This window comes from Triturus cristatus, chromosome 9, assembly GCF_964204655.1.
Source record: "Triturus cristatus chromosome 9, aTriCri1.1, whole genome shotgun sequence".
Lineage (NCBI taxonomy): Eukaryota > Metazoa > Chordata > Amphibia > Caudata > Salamandridae > Triturus > Triturus cristatus.
Window position 1 is genome coordinate 312,479,706 of NC_140592.1, and position 27,664 is coordinate 312,507,369.

A 27,664-nucleotide genomic window follows, 5' to 3' on the forward strand; every position below is an offset into this window, starting at 1 on the left:
AAAAGAGTAAAAAAAGTTTTTGTTTAATTGTTTCATTTGTTATATATTTATTTAATTTGTATTTATATTATTGTGTAATGTGTATATATGTATTTATAATATATATGATATTTTAAAAAATATATAAGTTATTAAAATAATTATTATAAATTATTATTAAGTAAGTATATATGTTAGGCCTGGTTGAATTTGGAATCATGCGGTTGAGGCGTCTTGGAGACCCAGGAGAGAAAGTTTTTTTCAACAGCGATGTTTTCCAGTATACTTGTCCCACATTCTTATATCCACCCAGGACCCAGGAAGTGATACATGGAGCCGAAAGAAGATACTCGCCTAGCATGCCGTGAGAGGTGCATGCTGGGATCTGCAGTTTGCCGACGCAACTGCAGGTCAGTTTGGGACTCTGATTCGGCCCACCTAGAGGCGTAACCAATGGCAGAACGATGGGGGTATTTAACAAGTGAACTGGCAGGAAACATTTTTGTCAGCAGGCATTTGATATAGACATTTTGGTGCCAATTCCAATCCGTTACAAAAATTTACCGTCCGACTCGTATCCGTATTTTTTTACGTACGAATCGTACAAGTCCCGTACAAATGGCGTAGTACGATTCGTACGTGAAAAATACATACAAATGACCTCGGGAAAAGTCTACGAGACGTCCCCGGACAGTTTTACATACGAGTCGTAAAACTGAAGTCCGAGCGCACAAGTCCGATCCGTACCGGCGTCCCGAATATACAAGCGTATAATGTCCCGTACGGAGCGAACTTTGCACGACCCCTACCCCGGGTACACTTGTGCCTGGGGTACGAGTCGTACGGCCACCCCCAGCCTCCCACCCCTCCTGCGTACGTCCGCATCATACCCCCCACCCCCCGTATGTACGCGCCATACCCCCAGCCCCCCGTATGTACGTGCCGTACCCCCAGCCCCCCGTATGTACGCGCCGTACTCCCAGCCCTGTATGTACGTGCCGTACCCCCAGCCCCCCCGTAAGTACGCGCCGTACCCCCAGCCCTGTATGTACACGCCGTACCCCCAGCCCCGTATGTATGCGCCGTACCCCCGGCCCCGTATGTAGCGCTGGGGGTACGGCGCGTACATACGGGGCTGGGGGTACGGCGCATACATACGGGGGGCTGGGGGTACGGCACGTACATACGGGGGGCTGGGGGTATGGCGCGTACCGGGTCCCCTTTTCCTCGTGCATCACGGCGTACTTAGCTTTTCCGGCACTTTTTGGCTTCCGTAAAAATATAGCCGTGCGGAGTGCTGTGTGCACGGATCGTACTTGCTGGTCCGTAAAACGCTGCCTGGATCGGAATTGTATGTATTTTTTAGCCGTACGGTGTTTTTTACGATTCGTACGGAAATGGTATTTCTGTACGAAACGTACTTGCTGGTTTGTACGGTGGAATTCCCGGGTACGAGTCGTACGGAGAAAACGCTCCGTACGACCATTTGTACCCGGGTTTTACAGGATCGGAATCAGCACCTTTATGTCGAAACGCCTCAAGCCAAAGCTCTTATGAAAATAAACGACTTACCTGGAATCCCCGCTGTGTCCCTCCGGTTCTACTGATGGTGAGAATTTTCTGTGGCACATTATATATTATATGTATAGGTTTAATTTATTTTTACATTCTATATATATATTATTTATATTTTTTAAACATTTTAAACTTTTTTTAACTGTTTATTTTAATTATATATATTACTTACTTTATTTTACATTACTTTTAAAACTTAAATAACAAACGCTATTTTTAACAACGATATTTTTGACATTGATATTTTTTTTCTCGATATTTTTGTGCTTACCATAATGTAGATAGGATGTCGATATTCTCTATCTCAATATTTTGCCTCCGATATTTTTGACAGGGATATTCTTGTAGTCGATATTCTGTCAGAGATTCGCCTCATAGAGGCTTTGCTTTCAGATGACCTCAGAAAGACCCCAGGGCCTGATGAGGCAGGCAAGTTGGGTGGAACAGCAGAAGAGGAAAGGGTAGGAGGTGAAAACGTCTATGATCTGGACTCTGATGCTGGCCAGGAGGATCAAGATAATTCTAACCTGGACAATCCAATTCTTCTTGAAGGTGAGGGAGACGGCCTCAGTGGCCCTCTCTTTACCCCACCTGGAAGGGTTAAAAGTTTACGAAGAAGATCAAGATCTCCTTCTCAGGAATCTAATCATTCTGGTACTTCTGTAGGGACCTCTGTTTCAGATAGGACTTCTGCTTCTCATAAAAGGGAGTCCTCTTATGATAACAAGTGCCAACTGCTTTCCTTTGAGAGAGCTAAGCTCAGAATCAAGAGAGAGCAGTTGGCCTTAGACAGGGAATCCCTGGAGTTTCAGAGAACTTCTAAAAGGTTGGGGCTAGAGCCCCATGGTAGCAGCAACATTGTCCCTAGAGGTAGAGAACCTACTCATGACCATAAGAACCTGAACAAGATTGTCCCTCCCTACCAGAGTGGGGATGACATCCACAAATGGATAACTGCACTGGAGAGGGCCTGTAAAGTACGGAGGGTCCCTCAGGAGCAGTGGGCAGCAATCTTGTGGCTCTCCTTTGCAGACAAATGTAGAGACAAGCTCCTCGCTGTTAGAGAAGAGGATGCTGATAATTACAAAGTCTTGAAGAGTGCTCTGATTAATGGGTTTGGCTTAACCACTGAACAATGCAGGTTAAAGTTCAGAGATTCCCAAAAGGCACAGACTCAAGACTGGTTCGACTTTGTAGATTGTGCTACTAAGGCTCTGGAAGGCTGGTTACTTGGCAGTAAAGTGTGTGATTTTAAAGGATTGTACAGTTTAATTATGAGGGAGCAGAGCCTTAATAATTGTCAAAATCAGTTGTTGCATCAGTACCTGGTGGACTCTGATCTGACCTCTCCCCAAAAATTGGGCCAGAAGGCAGACAAATGGGTCAAAACCAGGGTGAGGCAGAAGGTTCAGAACCAAGGTGGTGACTCCAATAAGCAAGACTCTAAAAACTCTGATAAGGGTGGGGAGAAGAGTAAAGACCAGAAGTCTTCTCAAGGGCCCCAAAAATCTGCATCTGATGGGGAGTCACAATCCAACAAGGGAAAAGACAAAAAGAAATCATGGTGTCAAATCTGTAAACAGAAGACCCATTGGACAAGTGATTGTAACAAGTCCAAGGACTCAACTCCAGCCACCATTGCCTCTAAGGCAACTGTTACCCCTAGTTCAGCTCCAAGTGGTGGTACTCAGAATAAGGGTGTCGTGGGGTTAACCCTGGGATCTGAGATGGACTCTGCCCTAGTCAGAGTTCCTACTCAGGCCATACTGATCTGTGATGGAGGCATGGATATTGCCTCCCCTATTTGTCAGTCCTAGTAATCTGGGCAAATACAGACAGCAGCCTTTGATCAATGGAAAAGAGGCCTTGGCATTCAGGGACACAGGAGCAAGTGTCACAATGGTGACAAAAGATCTTGTGGCTCCTGAGCAAATCATACTTGGTGAGATGTATGAAGTGACCAATGCTAGCAATGTCAGGACAAACCATTCCTAGGCAGTTGTTAATTTGACCTGGGGAGGGGTAACTGGCCCTAAGAAGGTTGTGGTAAGTGCAGACCTCCCTGTTGAATGCTTGTTGGGCAATGATTTGGAAACTTCAGCTTGGGTTGAAGTGGAACTCAGGACTCATGCAGAAATGTTGGGAATCCCTGCTGATGTGATTTGCGATGACTAGGTCACAGGCAAAAATGTCTAAGACTGTACAAGCCCTGGATCCTGGAATAATGGACCAGGCGCCTTCCAAGAAAAGGAGCAGGAGGGGTAAGGCAGTGTCTCCCCCCTGACTCAGAGTACAGATCAGTCTCTTGAGGGAGATGATCCTAGTCCTGAAGAAGGAACTGTCCCAGATGAGCTTGACCCTGATCAGGTTGAGTTCTTGTGGACAGGGGAGCCTTCCAGGGCAGATCTGAGCCAGGAGCAGCTGAGCTTCCCCTCTTTTGAACCCCTCAGACAGCAAGCTGCTGCTGAGGCTGCTGGGAGTGCTAGTGGGTCCCATAGGATCTACTGGGATGATGGACTCCTTTACTCAGAGAGTAGAGACCCCAAGCCTGGTGCCATCAGGAGGTTGGTTATACCTCTGAAGTTTAGGGGCTTCCTATTGACAATAGCACATGACATCCCTTTAGCAGGTCACCTACGCCAAAACAAGACTTGGGACAGAATTGTCCCTCACTTTCATTGGCCTCACATGTCTGAAGACACCAAGGAGTTTTGTCGCTCCTGTGTCACCTGTCAAGCCAGTGGTAAGGCAGATGGTACCACAAAGGCCCCCCTGATTCCACTACCTGTGGTGGGGGTTCCCTTTGAGAGGGTTTGGATTGATATAGTTGACCCCATGGATCCTCAAACTGCATCTGGGCACAGATTTATACTGGTGGTGGTGGACCATGCAACTAGGTATTCAGAAGCAATGCCCCTTAGAACCACCACAGCTCCTGTGGTGGCAAGAGACCTCCTGGGAATCTTTTCCCGAGTGGGTTTCCCTAAGGAGGTAGTATCAGACAGAGATGCAAACTTCGCGTCTAGTTACTTGACTGCTATGTGGAAAGAGTGTGGAGTAAATTACAAATTTACCACCCCTTATCACCCACAATGCAATGGGTTAGTTGAAAGGTTCAACAAAAACCTCAAGGGCATGATTAAAGGTCTTCCAGAAAAGCTTAGGCGCAGATGGGACATACTTTTGCCCTGCCTTCTCTGTGCCTACAGAGAGGTTCCACAGAAGGGGGTTGGTTACAGACCATTTGAACTTCTGTTTGGACATCCAGTTAGGGGTCCATTGTGTCTAGTGAAGGAGGGATGGGAGTTACCTCTCAAACCCCCTAAACAGGCTATTGTGGACAATGTGCTTGGTCTCCGCTCCAGGATGGCTGAGTACATGAAGAAGTCAACTAAAAACCTTGAGGCTAGCCAGGAATTGCAAAAGGCCTGGCATGACCAAAAGGCTGTACTGACTGTTTATCAGCCAGGGCAGAAAGTATGGGTGTTGGAGCCTGTGGCCCCAGCAGCCCTCCAAGACAAGTGGAGTGGCCCTCATACAATAATTGAGCAAAAGGGAGAGGTTACCTACTTGGTGGACCTTGGAACTCCCAGGATCCCCCATAGGGTGCTCCATGTCAACAGGCTCAAACCATATGTTGACAGGGCTGACATGGGCTTGCTCATGGCTACTGATGAGGGACAGGAGGAAGAGAGTGATCCACTCCCTGACCTGATCTCACAGAACCCTGGTGATGGTTCAGTTGATGGTGTAGCCTTGGCAGGCAGCCTCATTGTCCAGCAGCAAACTGATTGCAGAAATGTTCTCAATCAGTTTAGACATATGTTTTCACTGACTCCATGTCAGACTACCTGATGCACTCATGAAGTAGACACTGTGGACAGTCTGCCTGTTAAAAATAAGATTTACAGACAATCTGACCATGTCAGGGACTGTACCAGAACTAAAGTCCAGAAGATGTTGGATTTGGATGTGATTGAACCATCAGATAGCCCTTGGGCTAGTCCAGTAGTCGTGGTACCCAAACCTCACACCAAAGATGGTAAGAGAGAGATGAGGTTTTGTGTAGACTACAGAGGTCTCAATGCAGTCACTAGGACTGATGCCCATCCAATCCCTAGGGCAGATGAGCTTATAGATACTTGGCCTCCAGCCAAGTTTCTGAGCACAGCTGGCTACTGCCAGATCAGACTAGCTGATGATGCAAAGCCAAAAACTGAATTTTCTACCCCTAGTGGGCACTACCAATTTGTGGTGATGCCCTTTGGTTCGAAGAATGCACCTGCCACTTTTCAAAGGTTAGTGAATAAAGTCCTTACAGGCCTGGAAGCCTATGATGCAGCTTATCTAGATGATATTGCTGTTTTAGCTCCACCTGGGAGGATCACCTGGTCCACCTGAGAAATGTTTTGGAGGCCCTGCAGTAACCAGGCCTAGCTATCAAGGCCACCAAGTGCAAGATAGGGCAGAGTTAGGTTGTATACCTGGGCCACCTTGTGGGTGGAGGCCAGGTTCAACCATTGCAGAGCAAAATCCAGACCATCATGGATTGGGTTGCTCCAACCACCCAGACTCAGGTCAGAGCTTTCTTGGGCCTGACTGGGTACTATAGGAGATTTGTCAAAGGTTATGGATCCATAGTGACCCCTTTGAATGACTTAACTTCCAAGAAAATGCCAAAGATAGTTCAGTGGACAGTCAGCTGTCAAAAGGCATTTGATGACCTGAAGCAGACCATGTGCACTGCTCCCATTCTGCAAAGTTCTGACTACTCCAAACACTTAATTGACCAAACAGATGCATCTGACTTGGGGGTAGGGGCTGTGTTATCACAATTAAATGATGAGGGTCAGGATCAGCCAGTAGCTTTTATTAGCAGAAGGCTGACCCCCAGAGAGAAACGTTGGTCATCTATTGAGAGGGAAGCCTTTGCTGTGGTATGGGCTTTGAAGAAGCTGAGGCCATACTTTTTTGGCACTCACTTCATTGTTCAGACAGACCATAAGCCCCTCATATGGCTAAAACAGATGAAGGGTGAAAACACCAAACTTTTGAGGTGGTCCATTTCCCTACAGGGGATAGACTATACAGTGGAACATAAACCTGGGAGTAACCATGCCAATGCAGATGGACTCTCAGGATATTTCCACTTAGAACATGAAGACTCAACTGGTCATGGTTAGTTTAATGTCCTTATGTTTGGGGGGGGGTTGTGCAGGAGAGTAGGATCTGCTTCTTATAGTTACCCCTACTTTTTGCTGATGTTTCACTGTTTTCGACTTAGTCTGGCTGGGATCTTGCTATCCCGGACCCCAGCCTAGCTGCTTTCTCTCTGAATTGATTGAATGTACTTTAGGTACACCACAGATTGGATTCTGGGGTACCCTTATAAGTCCCTAGTATATGGTATACTATGTACCTAGGGCATAGGTACCCCAGAGGCCTCTCAGGGGCTGCAGCATGTATTATGCCACCCCTGGGAGACCATTTAAAATGACACAACAGGTCTGCTACAACAGCCTGTGTAAGGTGGTGCATGCACCCCTTACTTAGATATAGGTTCACTATATCTACTCCATATCACTCCACATATAAACCTATCAGTCACCCTATGACAGGCCTTATCAATCCTGAAGGCAGGGTGCTGGGTTTTATGTGAGAGGGTGCACCTGCATGAGCAGAGCCCCTCTGCAGCCTTCGGAACCTCTATTCTGGGGATGTTTGTGATGCAGCCTACCATATACTCTTAAGTGCATTATAACCTCGGGGTAAATGCTAACTTTAAAACGGCTGCATGGAAAAATGTTGTGTTTGGTGTCAAACACCTTGGAATCATACCTCCACAGCAGTAACTGGTGTGGGAGGTATGATTCCACCCTACTAGAGGGTGAAATATGACAACACCGGTATACCCGGTACCAGCTTTCTCAACCCTGGCATCACAAGATGGATGCTGCCAGACACGAGTCTGCCCTCCTGCTGCTGGACGAAACTCCAGCAGGGGACGGCTGGACAATAGGTTTCCTGTCACAGGGAGGTGTGACCACCTCCCAGACAGGCTTTAGTGTATTGGGGCTGGGTGGCTGCACTCCAAGAGTGCTTTGATGTCTGCACTGGGGGCACATTTGGTGTCCCTATGCATAGTTCAGCTCAAACCGGTTGTAGGAGCCATTTGCTCCTGCTCTGGCGTGAAACTGGACAAAGGATATGGGTGTTGCCACCCCTCTGCCCTGACCCTCCCATAGGTGGGTCCCCAGAGTTTGTCCCACCCCTTCCTTGGGTATAAAGTAGGAACACCTGGCTACAGGACTTTAGATTTTACCTGGACGAAACTCTGCTACAGAAACCAAGTACTTTGACTATCTACACTTCGTTGGATGACCTAATAATCTTCCTTGGAGTAAAGGAGTTACTACTCTGCAAGGCAGGCACCTGAAACGCATCTGATCGGTTTGCATCTACGCAGCTCCCGAAGGACTCTGAAGATTTTGCAACACAAGAGGTGGGTTCCAAAGCTTCCCCGAGGTTGACTAGTGCTCTCAGCAAACTGAGACCCGCAGCCCTCGTGGGGACCGTGCAACCCACACACCTGGAGACCATGCACATTTGCAGCAACATATGCTTTTTGGCAATCCCTGAGGCTGTGCTTTAGACTACTTGTAGTCCTGACCCCGAGCAGTGATTCCACTGAAGATTACTGGCCTACACTTCACGAGTGTTCCGTGGGCTGGTATTTTGTGATTCCTCTCGAGGTCCCTTTGTGATCCCTGGTCCGTCGACCTGTGGGTCCCTGTGAAGGCAACTTTAACTTTCAGTGGGCTTTCGTGGTTGTTCCAGTTGTGCCCTGACACTCCATTCCTTGGAGAGTTCCCAGGACCTTGCTGGTCCTCAACGAAGCATCTTTTCTTTGACCGCATTGGTTACAGTTGCCAAGGCTTGTTGGTCTCCAATCTGGACACTGACCTCCCAGCACTCGACATCCTTTGTGGGACAGCTCGCCTGCGGTCTTTGGTCGTCGTCGACGTCTCCTGGTCCCCGTGGCTGCGGAGTCAAGCTTCACCTCATCTCACCTGAAACATTCGACTTCAGTGGGCATTCATCTACCGAGCCCCTAGTCACCCTGAAGTGACTCGGACTATGTCCCCTCTGCTTTCAGGTTCTTCTCAGCTCCGATCCTGGCTTGGATCACACCGGAAACTTCTCATCTTCCCGGCAGCAGCACGCCATTAAAATCAATGAGCGTTTCCGACACCACTTGACCCCTATGCACCTGGCACTCCTGGGATAGGTAACACGGGTACCTCAGTACTCTCAAGGGTGCTGGCCTTAGAACCTTGAATCTTCCAAACGGTTTGCTTGAAGTCCTCTCCTAAGTGTCCTTAATCTTTAAAATTCCAACCGCGACTTTCCCATAGAGTTGTACGGAGCTTGCGGCTGTGTTCTCACACTGCATGCGTCCTCTGGGCCCCCTGTGTCACTACCTTGGGTGGTTCCTTGAGGTCCCAGCAATTCTACGTGCTCTAGGCACCGTGTCTAGTCAAGTCGTGGTTGTTATACCACTTTCTTAGCATATGGTTCGATCTCTCCCTGGAGCCCGCTGTGTATTGTGCTATTTACTGTCGTTCTAGTACTGTAATATTGTGTGCCTTGTTCTCTAATCTCATAAAGAGGTTAGTAGGGAGTGTTTAGAAATAAATACATATATTTTATATATACCTTGTGTGGTTCTCCTATCATTTAGTCATTCAAGAGGTTATAATCTGGTAAACCAAGCTGCTTTACATTCCTTTGAGACTTAGCCTTAAGGCTGCTCTCCATAGCTACCACTAGGATAGCTTTCAATAAAGGTTGTCTTTAACCTACTCATCAATAAGGGTCGTTTTGAGTGGTGCAAGGTGCCCACTATAACTAGTGGACAGCATATACCAGGCCAACTTCTCACACATGCTTCAAAGGAAACAGCCCGCAGGTAACGGGACAGTTTTAGGGAGGAACAGGTGGTCTTGTTTAGAGATGGTGCACCATGCGCGGTTGGGGACTGTCCCAGAAAGATTAATTGTCTACACGGGACGCCGGTTTTAGGTGGTGGATGGTCATCCACATGGTGCCGCAGAGTTGGGAGAAGAAAGGTGCACAGGAACTGGAGGAAAAAGTGTTCTTGGTTAGAATTGGTGAACCTTTCGCGGTCGGGAACTGTCCCAGTAATATTATTTTTTACACAGGACGCAAGTTTTAGGTGGTGGATGGTCATCCACATGGTGCCGCAGGGTCGGCTGACGGGAGGCGAAAGGTGCACTGGAACTGGGGAGGTGGGTGCAGGGAACCGCCCTACGGGGGTTCCCTGGTTGGCGGTACTTTGGAGGGGTGGTGAGTCACATACGGGCGGATCCACCCCTCGGGGGGGAGAACGGTACACAGGTGACTGATAGCGAGGCGCGGGAGGCAATGAGCAATGAAGGAAATTCAACAGAGGATGCTTGGAGGGCAAGTGAAGGTGAGAATGGGGAGAGGAAGGAGGTCACCGATTGAATGGGTAAGAGACAAACAGGTGAGATGGTTTTGAGAAGGCTGAAGGGAGAATGAGTCAGTATGAGCTGGGAAATGTATATTTATTGCATTTATGTACTGTTAATAAAGTCTAAATGATTGCAACCTTGTCCCAATAAAATGGCCTTTTACGCTTCAAGTAACAGCGTGGAGTGTAGTTATTGTGCGATGACAGCCCCCAGGGGAAGTGAAGGTCGCAGACCAGTCTTCCCCTGGGGCTGTTCGCGCAATGGCCGGAAGGACAAGGTGGATGTGGGATTAGAGGAGTAAGGGAAGGGGCGGGAGTTGGGAGGGTATATAAGGTGTCAGGAGAGGAGGATCTGGCCTCTTCCTGACACCTTAGCACCACCGGGGGTCAAAAAGAAAGTTTGTCCACCCACCCTCCCTACAGGTCTTAGGCAAAGGGCTTGGGGTTGGATTGGTCTGAGCGTGCCAGTTTAGAGCAGGTTGCAGAGCAGAGACGTTACGGTACTTTGGAGGGGTGGTGAGTCACTTACGGGCGGATCCACCCCTCGGGGGGGGGGGAGAACGGTACACAGGTGACTGATAGCGGGGCGCGGGAGGCAATGAGCAATAAAGGAAATTCAACAGAGGATGCTCGAAGGGCAAATGAAGGTGAGAATGGGGAGAGGAAGGAGGTCACCGAGTTATGGGGAAGAGTCAAACAGGTGAGATTGTTTTGAGAAGGCTGAAGGGAGAATGAGTCGGTATGGGATGGAAAAAGTATATTTATTGCATTTATGTACGCTTAATAAAGTCTAAATGATTGCAACCTTGTCCTAATAAAATGGCCTTTTACGCTTCAAGTAACAGCGTGGAGTGTAGTTATTGCGCGAACGCCTTCCGCTGCGTCACTATGTCTGCCGGTCCGGCCTGGAGGGAGCTGCACCGTTGTGCCGCCTGGACAGTTCGGCGGGGTGCGGTTCGTAACCCCCTCGTCACTAGTGTTTGGAGGGGAACCAGGTGTGAGGCCTAGAGACAATGGGGGCATGAAATAAAGGTGCACAGACATCGGTAGCTGCTCGGGAGATGAACCACGTTTAGTTTCTCCGCTTTTATTTAAACCCGCGGGCCCCGCCTCGCCCGCGGATGACGTGCTACATATGTATCCGGTTCCGGCACCGGACAGCAGGACCGCTGGCCTGTTACGTCCCTCCCCAACTCGCTCTGTTACAAGTGGTACGGAAGTTCTAACCTTCTTGTTCGGCCAGGCAACGGCCCCTTTTGAGGGATTTGCAATTGTTACCCCACCAAGAACGTGTTTTTTGCAACATTACGTTCTGGACATTTTTAGGTCTCGCCTGACCCAGCGCATGCGCTGGTCTGGCGAGACTTATTGAGAGGGCTCCAAAAAGTGCTACCCAGCCAGCCTAGAGCTACAGTGCATGTGCGCGGGCGCGCGCGCCGCGCTTTACCGCGATTACCTTCACTTTAACGGCCGCTTTGATGTTTGATCGCCAATAGGTCTCGCTTTTGGGACCTTATAAGTATTTACAGCCTCATGCATCAAGCCAAAATCCAGTCGGTAAAATACCGATTCGCTAATAGCTCCCGGTATTTAGTTCAAAATACCCAATCCCAATGCATCAACCCAAAAGCAAAAATCGCTATTTAAGGAATCCTTAAATAGCGATTCCTTAAATAGCGATAGCATTTAAGGAATCCCAAATTGAGATTCCTTAATTTAAGGAATCTCAATTTGGGATTCCTTAAATGCAATGCATGAAAGTTAAAAAATTAGCGAATTCGCTAATAGGGGGAGCAAATTACCATGAAGATGAACTGCATGGTAATTTGCTAAAAGTTTGAAAAATGCACTTTTGTGCATTTTTCAAAGTTTCATGTTGCGCACACACATGCCCTTAGAGCATGTGTGTGTGCAACATATGTGCACATATCAATTTCAGGGGTGCAATAGGGTGTCATTTTGACACCCTTGCACCCTTGAAATTGCATGAGCAATTTGCGAGAACCTACTGGTACTCGCTATTTGCTCATGCAATCTCCAATTCATTCCTATGGGCCTGGAGGCCCATAGGAATGATTGGGATGGCATTCCTTAACTGCTACTCGCAATTTGCTAGTAGCAATTAAGGAAAGTTACGGAATCGCTATTTGAATAGCGATTCCTACATGCATAGCCTTTTGCTATTCCTTATTAGCGAATCCTTATTTTTCGCTAATAAGGAATCGCAAATGCCAATGTTGATGCATATGCCCCTTAGTTATGCAACTGTTGCATGGCTAAACACTTATAAGTTCCCAAAGGCGAGACCTATTGGCTATGCCAATGCTTGTTATAATTGTATGTATAGCTTTAAGCTGTTTGTGCATTAAATGTGGTTTTCCTTTTGAAAGTTAAAAATCATGACCGGACAATGAGGTGTTTTTAGGTGCGTTACTGAGTTCTAAGGGTGCAGTCCACATCACCTCACTCAGGGAGCCTTTAGCTACTCTGTCCTAGCTTTGAGAGTCAAGTACTGAAGGGGGTGCTTGGCTTTCAATTATGGATGACAATAGTGCACGGACCCCAGAACAAACGTGTTAAAAATTACCTTCGCTGACACAATCGAGTCCCAGTAACCTGTCGGTGCCCTTGGACCCTGGGAACTAGGGCTCCCTGGGTGTATTGTGTTATTAAGATCGTTGGTGCTCGTTTTGTTGGAGGCGGGGTGTGTGCTGTGGTTTTCGGTGGCTTGCTGTCAAGGTAGGATGTGTTGTGGAGTTTTGGAGTTTGTTAGCAGTCTTGTCCTGTGCATTGTTGGACGTTATGTTGTGCATGCTGGGTGGGTGGGTTACATTGCTGTTTGGCCTTCTTACATATGTTGCTCTATAGGTGTTTGGAATTACACGGTGTGAAGGGGGGGGGGGTTGATCACCAAGGTGGGCATTGTTGGGGGTATTTTGCTAACCAGGGCCTTATTTGGCCCTGCTCTGTGGATGTAGGTTGTTCTGCTTCTGTCCAGTGGGGTGGTCTGTGCCCGCCAAGTGGGTGATGGAGTGTATTTCAGTAAGAGGGTCGTTGGAGTGCTTGCATTGTATGCGAGGTTGGGATTGCTCTGAATAAAGATGTAATTTCTACATGGGGCCTTTGAGTGGCATTGCTTTATCAGTGGATGCGGTTGTGCTTCTGTGCGCCAGTGGTGTGAGGTCCCTGCTTTGTTGTGTTGCTGTTTTGGGTCTCCGCGGGTGCCCCCTGTACGCAGGGGGTCTCGGTGTCTAGATGGGAGGTACCGAATGGCATCTCACTCCCTTGGAGAGAGAGAGGGAGGTGACGGGGATCTTGTCTTTCTTGGAGCGCACGGTGGCTTGTTTGTGGGTGTGTCTCCTCTCCCCCTTTCATGCGTCCCTATAAAGCCCAAGGTGAAGCCGGGAGCTCCGGACCTTGGACTGCCCCGAGGGCCGTGAGAGCGGAGCGGAGAGTAGTCGGAGTCGTTGCAGCCCCGCCATGGCTCGCGCCCCTCCCGTCGCGAGGCTCCTGCTGATCGCACTCTCCGCCCTGGCCGCGCCGCCGCACTGGGACCGGACCCCGGTAAGGAGCCGAGGGCCGGGGGTGGCGTCGGACGGCAGGGGCAGCTGAGGGAGGGGGGCTGCCAGGGACGCGACGCAGCTTGCTGGAGTATTAACACTATATGATTTCTAGGAGCTGTACCTCAGCACATATGATATGGGGTGTATTCAAAGCTGCGGGGAACTTTATGAGTCTGTGTTGTGCAGTATCATTAGGTGGTGATTCCGGGTGCAGTGGTATGTTTTATTTCAGGTGCTGGAGTAAGGCAAGAGCGCAGTAGTAGATGTACTCATCACATTTGGGGAGTATTCAAAGCTGCGGGGAACTTTATGAGTCTGTGTTGGGCAGTACCATTGGGGGGGTGATTCCGGATGCAGTGGTATGTTTTATTTTGGGTGCTGGAGTAAGGCAAGAGCGCAGTAGTAGATGTACTCATCACATTTGGGGAGTATTCAAAGCTGCGGGGTACTTCATGTGTCTGTGTTGGGCAGTAGCATTAGGGGGTGATTCTGGGTGCAGGGGTAGTATGTTTTAATCCGAGTGTTGGAGTAAGGCAGGGGCGCAGTAGTAGTATGCTAGTATCATGTACATTAGAGTTGCAAGGGTGTGTCCCTGGTGTTGTTCAGTGGCACAAACAGCATCGAGAGATCTTTTTATACTCCTTTAAGCACGTCTGTGCATTCACTGAGTACAGTGCAGGGGTGTTGCCGTATGGGACAGGAGAGCAGGGGTCTTACTCTGGTGGCAGGGGTGTTCCTTGACACATGGATGGCAAAATCAGGGGGTTGTGTAGGTACAGGAATGTGTCCTCTATTGGACAACAGCAGCGGGGTTGCATCCTGGATGCAGGAGTATGATTCGTGCTTAACGCGAGATAGGAGTACTGGTTTTGGATCCGAGATCTTACGGTATGTGCTGTCGCTGTGTTGGGGGTGATTTGGCATAAATGACCTTCTTTTGTGCTAGGGTTTTTGATGGCCGTATTTGAAGCCGATTTGTGGCGCAGGGGTGTGTTGTGTTGGACAACAGTCTTGGCACATGTACTGCAGTATGTCTTTTTCGGTGCTGAAAACATTCATGTGGTTGAGTAGGGGATATGTCTGGATTCGAAAGCAGAATTGTGATTGGATACAGGGTGCCCGGTTATCTCTTCGGTTGCGATGGTGGGCAGCAGTCTGGAACAGCAGCATTTGAATTCATAGAATAACTTGTGTATCTACTGTGCTTGGTGTAGGGTTGCATCTTTAGGGATTTGCTTTGAGTACTGCATTAACGGGGTTGGATTTCGGGTGCATCAGTATGTCATTTCTTTTGCTGAGTTGTATCAGAACTAGAGTTGAGTTTCGGTGCAGAAATAAGTGATGTGCTTTGGTGTTGGTTAGCAGCACGGAGTGGGGTTGGAGTGCAGAAGCATGTCTGTTGTGTAGTTGTTGAATATCAGCATTTTAGGTGAATTTGTAATGAATAAGCACGATTGCAAATGTAAGTCAGCTGTGATGAATTAGATGCCATTTGTGTTCGAGGTTTGGGCAGCTTGAGTGGGGTGCAGAGCTACTGTATTGTGGTGGGGGCAGAGTTGAATTAGTGTGGTGTGGCAGCTATATTGGAATGGAGAACAGCTGTGTCGGGGTGTTCGTCTGCTGAATTGTGGTTGAGGACAGCTGTACTTGTGCGAAGGGCATTTTAATTGGGTGCAGCAATGTCGTATTATGGTACAAAGCAGGTAGTTTAGTGTGTGCAGCTATGTTGGGCTGAATAACCGATGTGTGTTGGGGTGTTTGCTGAATTGAGGTGAAGGATAGCTGTACTGGTGTGCAGGACATTATCATTGGGTGCAGCAGTCCTGTAGCCTGGTACATAGCAGGTAGTTTATAGTGTATGGCAGCTATGTTGGGCTGAAGAACAGCTATACTGTGGTGTTTTTCTGCTGAGTTGCGGTGAAGGGCAGCTGTACTTGTGTGCAGGGTAATTTGATTGGGTGCAGCAAGGCTGTATTGTGGTACATAGCAGGTAGTTTAATGTGTGTGGCAGCTTTGTTGGGCAGAAGAACAGCTGTATTGTGGTGTTTAGTGAATTGATGTGAAGGACAGCTGTATTGTTGTGCAGGGCATTATGATTGGGTGTGGCACCACTATATTTTAATGTGTAGCAGGTAGTTTATAGTGTATGGCAGCTATGTTGGGCTGAAGAACAGCTGTGTTGGGGTGTTTGCTGAGTTAGGGTGAATGACAGCTGTGCCTGTGTGCAAGGTATTTGGATTTTTGCATCAATGCTGTATTATGGTGCATAGCAAGTAGTTTAGTGTGTGTGGCATCTATGTTGGGCTGAAGAACCGCTGTATTGTGGTGTTTTTCTGCTGAATTGAGGTGAAGGACAGCTGTATTGGTGTGCAGGGCATTATGACTGGGTGCAACACTGCTGTATTCTGGTATATAGTAGGTAGTTTAGTGTGTGTGGTAGCTATGCTGGGCTGAAGAACAGCTGTGTTGGGGTGTTCGTCTGCTGAACTGAGGTGAAGGACAGCTGTGCTGGTGTGCAGGGCATTATAATTGGATGCAGCACTGCTGTATTATTGTACGTAGCAGGTAGTTTATCGTGTAAGGCAGCTACGTTGGGCTGAAGAACAGCTGTGTTGTGGTGTTTTCCTGCTGAGTTGAGGTGAAGAGCAGCTGTACTTGTGTGCAGGGCATTATAATTGGATGCAGCAGTGCCGTGTTCTGGTACATAGCAAGTAGTTTGGTGTGTGTGGCTGCTATGTTGCTTGGCAGGGAGCAGTACTCAAGTGTAGGGGAGCTATTTTGGAGCTGGTTGTTGTGATTTAGAGGATTAATGGATCCACTGAACAAATCAGTGCTTGACATCAAGTTTGCAGGTTCGAATTTCGGGGGTCCTTTCAGGTCGTAAAATAAGTAACAATTGGGTAACAATACATATCTGGATTCAGCGCCGAGAAGATCCGCGTGTGTGTGTGTGTGTGGGGGGGGGGGTGAACATGTACTATACAAATACACATTATATATAGCTACAAACTACTCCAGAGGGCTGGGGTACACTGCAGATGTGCTAGGTTGCAGCACACCAGCATAAGAGCGCATAAGCAGGGGCCCTGGAATTATGTGATGCTACAGCCTGGTCGTTTTTTGCATAATTTTGAATTTGTTGCATTTGCCACATCATCCATCATCTGCTGCATAATTTGCAGATTGTAACAAAAATAGTTTCTAGGTCAAACGGATCAAAAGATATAAAAAATGCAGTGACTTGTTGCTGCGCATTGCAGGTCACCTCTTCGATACTTATTGCAGTATTTGAGTGTTAAACTCCTGCCAATGAGGTGAACTCTATGTCCAGACAGTGTTAATATATGTAAGCATAAAACTATGATCTGACATCATCACAAAATGTACACAGAATCTGCATTTTCTTGATAATTTTGTCCTCCCTTGCTGTATAATTCCAGTCGCCCTGCCTATATAACATCTGTCTTGGAAGGGCAGGGCGGCTACATTGGTGATGAACTGCGTCAGCAAGATTTCTCTGGGTGCTTAATTTGAGGTATGCGACAACAATCTAAGTCAGCAGTCCCTGGGTTTCTCGCTATACGACCCCGGGGATAGCTCAGGGTTCCCTGCAATGAAAGTCGTGATACGGTGTCTACGGCTGGGTTTCTTGGCTGCTTTGCAGCCCAGATGGGCGGGTTTGACGGAGCTGGTGTGTGAGAGCTCTGTTCAGACTACTTACAGCGTGCACAGGTGTTTATCTTGGGCCGGGGTGAACAGGTGTTTGTTTTGGGCTGCCGTTCGCAGGTATTTATTTTGCTTGGCGCGCTCTCGCGCTGTTTTGACTGGATTCTCGATTCTTCGTCCGTGCGCCGTTTTGAGAGACCTAATTTGTATTTCAGGGACCGACGGACGGTTGCTGGTGGTGAATGGCTGAGACTTTGGGATATGCAGTGTTCCGTGGGGTTTATTAATTTTAATATGAACCATTTAATTGCGTTTTGGCACTTTAACAATAAGTGTTATGGTTACCCTAGTGAAAGAACTCTTTTTATCGAACTCTACAGCTGGCACTTATCCCGCTGAGCTGGCTGGGTAAAGGAGTGTTACTAAGTGATTAACTGTGGCGTGTTCTAAGTGGCATGGGTTAGGGTATGTACCTTTTTAAAGATTCTATTTACAAGTGATTATATCCAAAGCACTTCACATAAAATATTTAAAATACTGTTATTATTGCCCAATCAAAACGCATCCCCATTTGATCCATCTGGGAAGGATGGAAGGCTGAGTTGACTTCGGCTGGATTTGAACATAGTTACGATCCGGAAATCACACCCAGAGCCCAACCGCAAGGGCTCAACACACTGAGCTATCTTGCCAGCTAGCTTTGCTACTGGTTTAGGTGCCTAGGAGGTTGAATACATTCATTGTATTGCATTGTAATTGAATTAATATAGCGCTTACTACCCCTAACGAGGCGTCAAAGCGCTTTTTCGGCGAGAAGCACGCTACTCCAGGACCCATAAAGAATTAGTGTTGAATTAGTATAGTGAAATATGAAAGTTATTAAAGTGGTGGATAGGTTAGTCAGTTATTTGGATTCGGAAGGATAGCGGAAGGATAGAAGAGGAAAAAAAAGTTTGTATTTATATAGCGCTTGTTACCCCTGATGGAGTGTTGAAGCGCCTTTTTTTTTTTTTTTTTTTTTTTTTTGGGGCAGTAGTCCGCTACTCCGTAAACCCATAAAGTATTAGTGGTGAATTAGTATAGTGAAATATGAGAGTAATTTGTGTTTAATTCATAAGGGGTGCAGTAGAGTTTAGTGTTGGGTGTCTTATTTGTCTTGTGGAAATGGAGCTGGGATGAGATGCCTCTTTATTTTCGCATTTCTTGCGATTCGGTGTTCCAGTTAGGTAGGAGTTGATAGTTACAGGTGTTCTAACAGGTATGAGTGTATGATGGATGGTACTTATGTGGAATTTTAGAGGTAAGTATGTGTTTTTTGTTACACTGTTGAGTAACTTCAGACTAGAACCCCTTGTGTTTTTTTTTAATTTGTCAGCTTCTTATTAGGGTTTGAGGTAGCCCAGACCTTTTGATTTTACTAATGTTATATCTATAATATACTTTTTTTTTTTTTTTTTTTTACAATACTTTATTTCGGCTATATAGCCATAAAAGCCAATATACAATAAACAAAACATTTACATACAAAGCCATAATACTTACTTTCAAGGGCTTTCAGACAGGCCTCGCCGTCCATGTGTCTGATATTGTGTCATTCACATCTTTCATTCCACCCACGACAGCCTACAGCAAGGAGCAGGTGGTGTGTCCACTTCAGCCATTCAATAACTTAATCGTGAATGCCAACACTGTGCCCTTTCACTGGGAGCACACTTACTACAGAGATATGTGCTTTACTACCCTTGACTGGGCAGCAAGCTGCTTGGGAAACCAGGGTTATTTGAGATCATAAAATTACTTTTGCTGTAAGCCAATTTTTTTAGATTGATTAGGGCCTGGCAGCTCCCCCAATAATAACATTTATCATAAAACAACTAAAGAGGTATTGACAAAGCCGAGAGACTGGTGGCTTACTAAAACTGATTAGATCAAGAAGCATATTTTGGCGAGTTTGGTCCCCGAGGAATCTTGCTGGTTTTCACATGATTTTTAAAGAGCTTTAGTGTTGCTGTTCAGGGGGTTTGTGTTTGTGTTTAGCATTGAAGTTTGTTGGCCTTCAATGTAATTATTATTATTCATGCTCGTGTGTGTGTTAACTTTACACTTCGGCTGATGAGATGACTGAGGCACACATTTACTTTAGCCTTTCACTTACAGAAGAATTATACAATATTTACATTTTTGAACCATTAGTTTTACTTGAACATAAAACTTATCAGGTAATTTGAATATACGTTTTAATGGAGAGACAGATTATTTTAATGATTGTTGTTTGCTGATTCTGTTTTTTTTATTGGGAAAGCTAAAAGGGGATCTGTGGTATGCGTAAATTAATCTTACGCACTGGAATTTACTCTAGCTTCATTACATCGTTTTTGCTCTCTTTGCCATTACAGACAGGACCAACCATATGCAAATAAATCTGAGATCGGTTCTAAAAGACACCGCTTGTCATTCACTGCGAAGTCACTTACCCACTGAATGGGAACCCAAGCAGTGCTAGGTGTATTTTGGCCTTATTGGGACTGTGAGATGCAGCTTGTCTCCCTCTGGTACAGCTCAAGATCTACTCCTTCCATCTACTGTGACTCACTAAGAAAATCAAAGTGTTGGATGCAATGCTCAAATTCACTGCAACCACTGGTAATTACTGTGCACACAATCCATTCCATCGTTTTATTGCTCACTGGGCCATTACCAACAGGGACCAACCATATGCAAATTTGATTATGCTGTCACTGATAGGGCCCAAACATATATACATCTGTCTTGGTACCTCCCCACAAGAGACAGACCAGTTTGAGCTGCTACAACACATTCCCTGTGAATGGGATCACACACAAACCCAGATAGACGTCAGACTTATTTGACCTTAGCAGTGAGGTGCAGTTCGAGTCCTCAGGACACAATGAGTCACAGGATACAGTCCTGTGCATATTTTTTGCCATAGTCTTGTTTTAGTTGGAAGTGGGACTATTTGCTGTTCCTTTAACCTTATTGTTAGAAACGGGTCTCTCTAGTTGGCAGGTTGTTACCCTGTCCAAGTAGGGACCCTTCTTCCTAGTCGGGTAAGGGAGCAACACTTCTAAAATAACCCCTGCTTACTCTCTTAGTAGCTTGGCACAAGCAGCCATGCTTATCTCCGAGGTAGTGTGTAAAGCATTTGAACATAACATACAGTAATACAGTGAAAACACTACAAAAGGACACCACACCAGTTTTAGAAAAATAGCCAATATTTATATGTGTAAAACAAGACCAAAACGATAAGATTCGAACATACAATTATTGAAAAATTTCAATAAGCAATAATAGATGCTAAAAACAGTTCCTTGAAGTCAATAGCGCCGTCCGGGGCTATCACAGCATAATGAACAAACAAATCAAACAGTTCTGGCCGGCTGCGGTGTTGCGGGCCAGCTTCGGCGTTGCGAAGATCCGCAAAGCAGTACCTTTAGAAATGGAGGGCGTCAGGGACCTTGCGTTAAGCTCCATAGAGCCAGCATCGGCAGGCAGCGGTTCCAGAGGTCGGTGCAGGAGTCGTTCGGCCCTTGAAGTCACCCATGTTGCAGGTCGAACTCCGTGCGGTTGAAGTTGGGAGCAGCAGCGGCGGGGATGCAGTGCGAGGTGTAGTGGTGTGGCGTGCGGTACCCTGAGGTCGCGGTGCAGGAAGCGGCTCGGCAACGGTCGTCCAGTGGCGTTGGTGAGACCAGGGCTGTGGTGTGAAGTGCGGCGGTGCTCGTCACGGTGCCGGCAGCGTCATTGTCATTGCTGGGGCGCTGTCATCGGGAGACCCAAGGCTGACGTGCGAGACTGGGCAATGCGGTGTACGGGGCCCACAGGTAGCAGTGCAAGCAGCGGCGTCAGTGGACGATCTGGAGTCAATGGCACTGGCATTGGTTGGCCAAGGCTGCGATGTGAGACAGAGCTGTGCATTGTGTAACTTATGAGCAGTGCCCCCAAACTACGGTGCAGGCAGTGATGTCAAGATCAGCTTGCAGTGTCGTCGAAGGTGAGACCAGGGCTGCGGTGTGAAGCGGGATGCTGCTCCGTGTTGTCCACGAGCGGGGTCCACAGGTCCTGTTTTAGGCAGCGGCATTGGTGACGTGGAGTCAGTGGGGATACCAGGGTGACAGTGTGAAGTGAGGTGGTGTGGAGCGCAGTGTCAACAGGTCAAGGGGCAAGCAGCGGCTCAGTGGTGGCGTCAAACGGCATAGTCGATGAGATCAGGGTGGCGGTGCAAAGTGCAGTGGTGCCTTCTGCATTATATTCAGGTCAAGGAGCCAGCAGCGGCGTTAGAGATGGCGTTGTGTTGCTTTTTCTTCTGTGGCAACTGAAACACCAAGTTCCAGAAGCTGGTACCCAGAGGAGCTTGAAATCTTTGTTTTTCCTGAGACTTCTTGAACAGGGGGCACGCTCTTCCTCAAGCCCTTGGAGACACTCAGGAAGAAGTTGCAGAAGGTTCAGTCCAGTCCTTTCTATGCCTAAGACCGAAGCAGCTACTGCAGGCCAACACAGCAAAGCATACAGCAAAATGGTAGACTCTCCTCACCTCTTCTCCAGCTCTTCTTCTTGGCAGGTTCCTTGATCCAAAAGAGTTGTAAAGTCATGGGGTCTGAGCCCCAATATTTATGCCACATTTCCCTTTGAAGTTCTGTGGTTTTGGCACAAACAAAGTTCTCCTGGCACACATAATCCAGTTCGGTCCTGCTCAGGCCAGGTTCACTACAGGAGGTGGAGACAGCATTGTGGAAAGCAGACATAGTCCATTCAGGTGCATGTGGCAACTCCTCCCACCTCTCTAGATGCAGGCCAGACCCATCAGCCAGACTATAAGTCACCCAGGAAAGGCAGGTCACACCTCAGCCCCCTTTGTGCCCCTGTCTAGTGTGAATGCACAAACCAGCCCCTGTCAGTCTAAAACCCAGACAGCTAATACACAAACAGGTAGAGGCACATGGATGGTTAGACAAGGAAATATCCACTTTCTAAAAGTGGTACTTCCAAACACACAATATATCTCTACTAAAAGATTCATTTTTAAATCTTGAGTTCCGGCATACTAAACTCCACTATACCATCAGCTTCCTCAGGCAAGTTACATTTGTAAAAGTTTTACAAAGCAGCTCCCATGTTAATCTATGGGAGAGATAGCCTTTCAATGGTGAAAATGAAATGCATTTGCCATAGACAAGTGCCTGGCTGCATCGGTATGGAGGTTGCAACATCTGACAAGCCATCTACATGCGTTGTTCAACTCCACTGGTGCGCCTCCATAGTATGAAGACCCCTGACACCAGCGCTGGGGACAAAAAGAGAGAAGGGGGGGAGCAGGCACCATAGAGTCCATTGAAATTTCACTAGGGCTCTTAGGTATATTGCAACCCTGTAACCGAAGTCACCTTTGGAGTGTATAGTATTTCCTTTAGGTGCATGATTAAAGCAATTTATTTAATTAAAATATAAGCACTGATTTGGCCATTATATTATTGTGCCTGTTGGTTGACTTGAGTTCTGAGCACCTATCTCCACTTACACTACATGGTAAGTGTTTGCCTGAAAGCTCCCACTACCATAAGAGTGAAGTGTGGAAAGGGTATACTTTGTCCTATTTGCAGAACTATAGTAGGAAGTACCCTAGGACATCCGTGGCAAATGTCCTCAAACACTGCGGTTGGGGTGAGGTATCCCTTCCCTGCTCACTGCCACCCCCGAACGATGTCAGACAATACCTAAGACTTACAATCTGCAATTGTACTAATGTAGTGACTGCATGCCAACTCTTTTGCTACCAAAAATGTGGTTTTATTTTGGCAGTGTGAAAGCAATGGACTATTCACTTAGTGTAGACATCATGGAAACATCTTGTAATTCAAAACAGACACAGCAGAGCAAGAATCATTTACATTCAGGATGCATGTCTGAGACTCTAATCACAAGACCACAAATAAACCTTGATGGATGAAAACATGCATATGACACAGGAACTGAAAGTAGAATGTAATGAGACTGTACAGGTGGCTACAAGTGAAATCATGTCCCTTTACCAATACTATTGCTTATAGTTTTGCAATATCATACCTAGTGATTTTTGACTTTTTGCAGATATTGTCGAAACTCCTTCCTCTTAACTTAAAGGGACATTCAAACTGGCAGGTAACCATGGTAACAGTGGGACTCAAACCCATAACCTTCTGATTGAAAGTCATAGACTTCTTCTTTAGCCTCTATTTTGCCCCCAAAGCAGGACTAAATTCTCGGACCAAATTGCAGGCGTTTTCTCCCACAGTTTGGTGCAAGAAATATCTGCCACAAATCAAGAGAAATAAATGAACAAAACAATGTTTTCCCACCAAGTAATGGATGGAATTTTACACAACGAGCAAGTATTTATTCATTACAGGATGAAAAACCTGTAGTGAGGTAAAAATTGACAATGAGTCAACCAGTGTCAGCCATTCGTTACTTTCTGTGCGAGTGGGATGATTTTCAGTCAAAGCACAATGCCGCCACCCACTGAGAAAATAGTTCCCTTCAGTGCCAGTGATTTATGAGCTATTGTGTCCGCTTTAAAAATATATATTATTGTAATATATTTTAAGTGTTTCTATAACCTTTTCGAGCCCCAGACACTGCTACTGGGCCCTCGCAGCCACCTTTAGGGCCTTATTTATCAGGCCCCTTGTGGCACTAGGTCGTCACTTTTTGTGACGTTCTGTGGCACAGGAGCCTGCTCCATTTTTACGGGGCAGCACTAAGCCACTTTTTAGGTCTCGCCTGCCCAGCGCATGCACTGGTCTGGCGAGACGTATTGAGAGGGCTCCAAAAAGTGCTACCAGGCCAGCCTAAAGCTACAGTGTATGTGCACGGGCGCGCGCGCCGCGCTTTACCGCGATTACTTTCACTTTAGCGGCCGTATGGCCGCTGCCGCTTGGCATGGCCAATAGGTCTCGCTTTTGGGACCTTATAAGTATTTAGTTATGCACTTATAAGGTCCCAAAGGCGAGACCTATTGGCTATGCCAATGCTTGTTTTGGCTTAATGCTGCCTCGTAAACATTGTTCCCTTTGATGCAGTTTTCTGTGTTAAAGGGTCGTGCAATGGGTGTTACTGGGGGTGTTCCCGGCAACATCGATCACTTTTTGACACTGCCCCAGATTTACGAGAAATTGGAAATCTGAGGCAGCGCCAAAACGTATGCCTCCCCAGGAGAGGCGTAAGGGAGGCACAACAAGGAGAATTATCTTTATTTCTCGACGTTTTTCCTTTTTCTTTCTGCAGCACACATAGAAAGAGGAATAAGCCTCTTGTGATTGATTTTGTGCAGGATGGTTTGCCTTCCTGCACAAAAATAATCATCCCTGCAAAGGTGCCTGCGTTGGTGCACAGCAGCCCATTGTGCGCCGGCGCAGGGGAAAGGACAGGAATGGGATGTATCCTTTAGATACCGCACATTCCTGCCCTTTTCTTTGGCCGTAGGGCAGTGCAGCAGGAAGCCCTGCTGCTCTGCCCTACGGCCAACCCTCATAAATGAGGCCCACATGCTTTTCAGTGCAAACTCTGATCTTACCATTACTGCATGCTGGCTTTTGGCAGTGTGTAATATATATTGTGATCAAGGCCTCTAGGGGCTGAAACGAGTCATGGCGGAATAGGACATTGTACAAAGAAAATTTACCAGCACGAAGAAATCGGTGTCCGTTCCTTTTCTGATACCGGAGCCAGGGAATCTTGAGGAATCGGTGTTTTGGATATGTATATATCTATATATATCTATATATATATATAAATATATATATATATATATTTTTTTTTTTTTTTTTTTTTTTTTTTGCACAAAGTTTAGTCGCACACATCAATCCTTCGTTTTTAGATATTTATTCAAAACAGAGCCAGTCTGTCAACCGACGCGTTTCGGCTTTGCAGCCTTTGTCACGGTAGGGAAACATTACTTTCATCATCTGTTTTATAATCACACTAATTAAGAGACAACCCCATTGCCTTCTGGGAATTGTAGTTTTTCGATGTTCCAATGACAGTTACAACAATATTATCGTTATTTTGAGCTATCTACATTTTAACTTTATGGCATTTGCTAATATATTCATATTGATTAGTGTCTATTTGATCACTTGGAGAGTTCAATTCTTTGTATAGTACATTTTTCATACAGTTACGTCACTGTCTCTCACTTGTGACCTCTATTTTTGGATTGGTATCCCGTCGCTTGCTGCCATATATGGGGATAATTTCTTGTACTGATTTTTAGTTCTTTTTCAGTCTCTCATTGTCTCTGTTTCAGCTTTACAAATGAATGTACATCTCTTCGTCATTGTTCAATCCTCTCGGAGTCTTTGTACGTAGCCGTATTATGTATTTTGACTCCAACTGGCGCAGTTTCTTTTTTCTATCTCCTGCTCTTAAATTTGATGGTATAGTATCCAGTCCGAAATATTCCATCTTCCTCCAATCACTGTTTTGACATTTATTGAGATGTTTTGCTGTTGCATAGTTAATATTTTTATTCTTAACTGCTCTGATATGTTCTAATATCCTTTTCTTAAGCATGCATGTGGTGCTTCCAATGTATTTTTTGCCGCATGCACATTGGATTACATATACAACATATTGTGTTGTGCAGGTAATTCTTTGTTTTATTGTTATTTTTCTGCCTTCAGGATCATAGATCTCTTTTTTGTTTATGGCAATTTTGCATGCTTTGCAATTTGAACATCTTTTGAACCCCATTTGTTGCTGTGTTAACCATGTTTCTTTTGCTGGTGTTGTGAAATGGCTTCGCACAATTTGATCTTTAATCGAACTTGCTTTTCTGTAGGTGACTTTAGGTTTCATCCCGATTGATTTTCCAATATCATTGTCTTGTATCAGCAGATGCCAATATTTTTGAACAATTCTAGTAATTTTTGTACTTTCCTTGCTATATGTCAGGATGAGTCTTGGTGCTTTTCCATTTTGTTCACTCCTTAAATCATTATTTTCTCCTTCGTGTGTCTCCTCTGTTGTTCTCGTTTGTTGGTTTTCATCTGTCTTGGACATTAGAATTTCATCATGTGTTCTTAATTCCACTTTCTCTTTAGCTTTATTTAAAATTCTCGGTCTGTATCCTCGCTTTTTTAGCCTCTCAGCACTTGCTTGTATTTCAGTGGTTGCATCAGATTCTTTTGAGCAATTCCTTTTGATCCTCACAAATTCCCCATAGGGGATGCTGTTGATAAGAGGTTGGGGATGGAAGCTTTTGGCATGTAATATGCTATTTGTAGCCGTTGTTTTCCTGTGTAAGGTAGTTTGTATTTTTCCCTCATCTATATACACAGTGGTATCTAGGAAGTTGATCCTGGTCTTGCTCATTGTACATGTGAAGGATAATCCAATTTGGTTTTCATTCAGTGTATTAAAATACTGTTTAAATTCCTCTTTCTTTCCATCCCAGATAATGAATAAATCATCTATAAATCGTACCCATAGTACTATTTTTTCTAATGATAGATGATTATCAGGGCCCCAGGCTATTTCCTTCTCCCACCATCCCATCGTAAGGTTGGCAAAATTTGGGGAAAAGGAAATGCCCATAGCAGTACCACAGAGTTGTTGGTATAGTTCATTGTCAAATAGAAATATATTGTTGCTGAGACATGTTTTGATCATTGTTAATAGCATGGCTGAATGTTGGAGTTCTGTGATTTTCCTTTGTTTTAAAAAATAGGCACATGCTTGTAATCCTATGTTGTGCTGGATAGAAGTATATAATGATACAACATCAATAGTGGCCATGATGAAATTTGGGTTCCAAGTAATGTTAGCAAGTATTTTTAAAAAATCTCCGGTGTCCTTTATGTAAGAGCTCAGATTTTTCACAATGGGTGCTAGGAAATGGTCAACGTAGGTTGACATGTTTTCATATAGAGAGTCACAGGATGATACGATTGGCCTGCATGGGGGGTTGGATAAAGTTTTATGAATTTTTGGCAAGAAGTAGATAGTTGGTATGGTTGGGAATTCTTTAAACAGATATTGTTGTTCCTCATCGTTAATTAAATTTTGTGATCGCCATTCATTTAGATTCTTTCTCAGGTCCACAATCATTTTGTTAATCGGATTTGAAGTTAGTTTCTTATATTTTGTATTGTCGTTCAATTGTTTGTGAGCTTCTTTAATATAGTCTGATGTGTTTAGAATGACTATATTTCCCCCTTTGTCAGCTGGTTTTATTATTATTAAGGGGTTATTTTTTAGATCTGTTAATGCTTGATTTTCCTTCCTTGTAAGATTTTCATTTTTGTTTTCATTTCTTGTTTTTTGAATTCCTTCTAATTCTTTCATGACTGCTTCTGAGAATAAATCGATC

At 45.8% G+C, this 27,664-nt stretch overlaps 1 protein-coding gene across 3 annotated transcripts in view; it reads left to right on the forward strand.

Annotated features, from left to right (window-relative positions):
• Positions 1–13,497: 13,497 nt before the first annotated feature.
• Positions 13,498–27,664, forward strand: part of LOC146797818 (SPARC-related modular calcium-binding protein 1-like) — a 485,550-nt gene continuing 471,383 nt past the window's right edge. For all 3 annotated transcript variants that reach the window (XM_085627669.1, XM_085627670.1, XM_085627673.1), the window contains exon 1: positions 13,498–13,633. In XM_085627669.1, the coding sequence (XP_085483795.1) occupies positions 13,550–13,633 (84 nt within the window). In that variant the 5' untranslated portion in view covers positions 13,498–13,549. The remainder of the gene's footprint in view (positions 13,634–27,664) is intronic.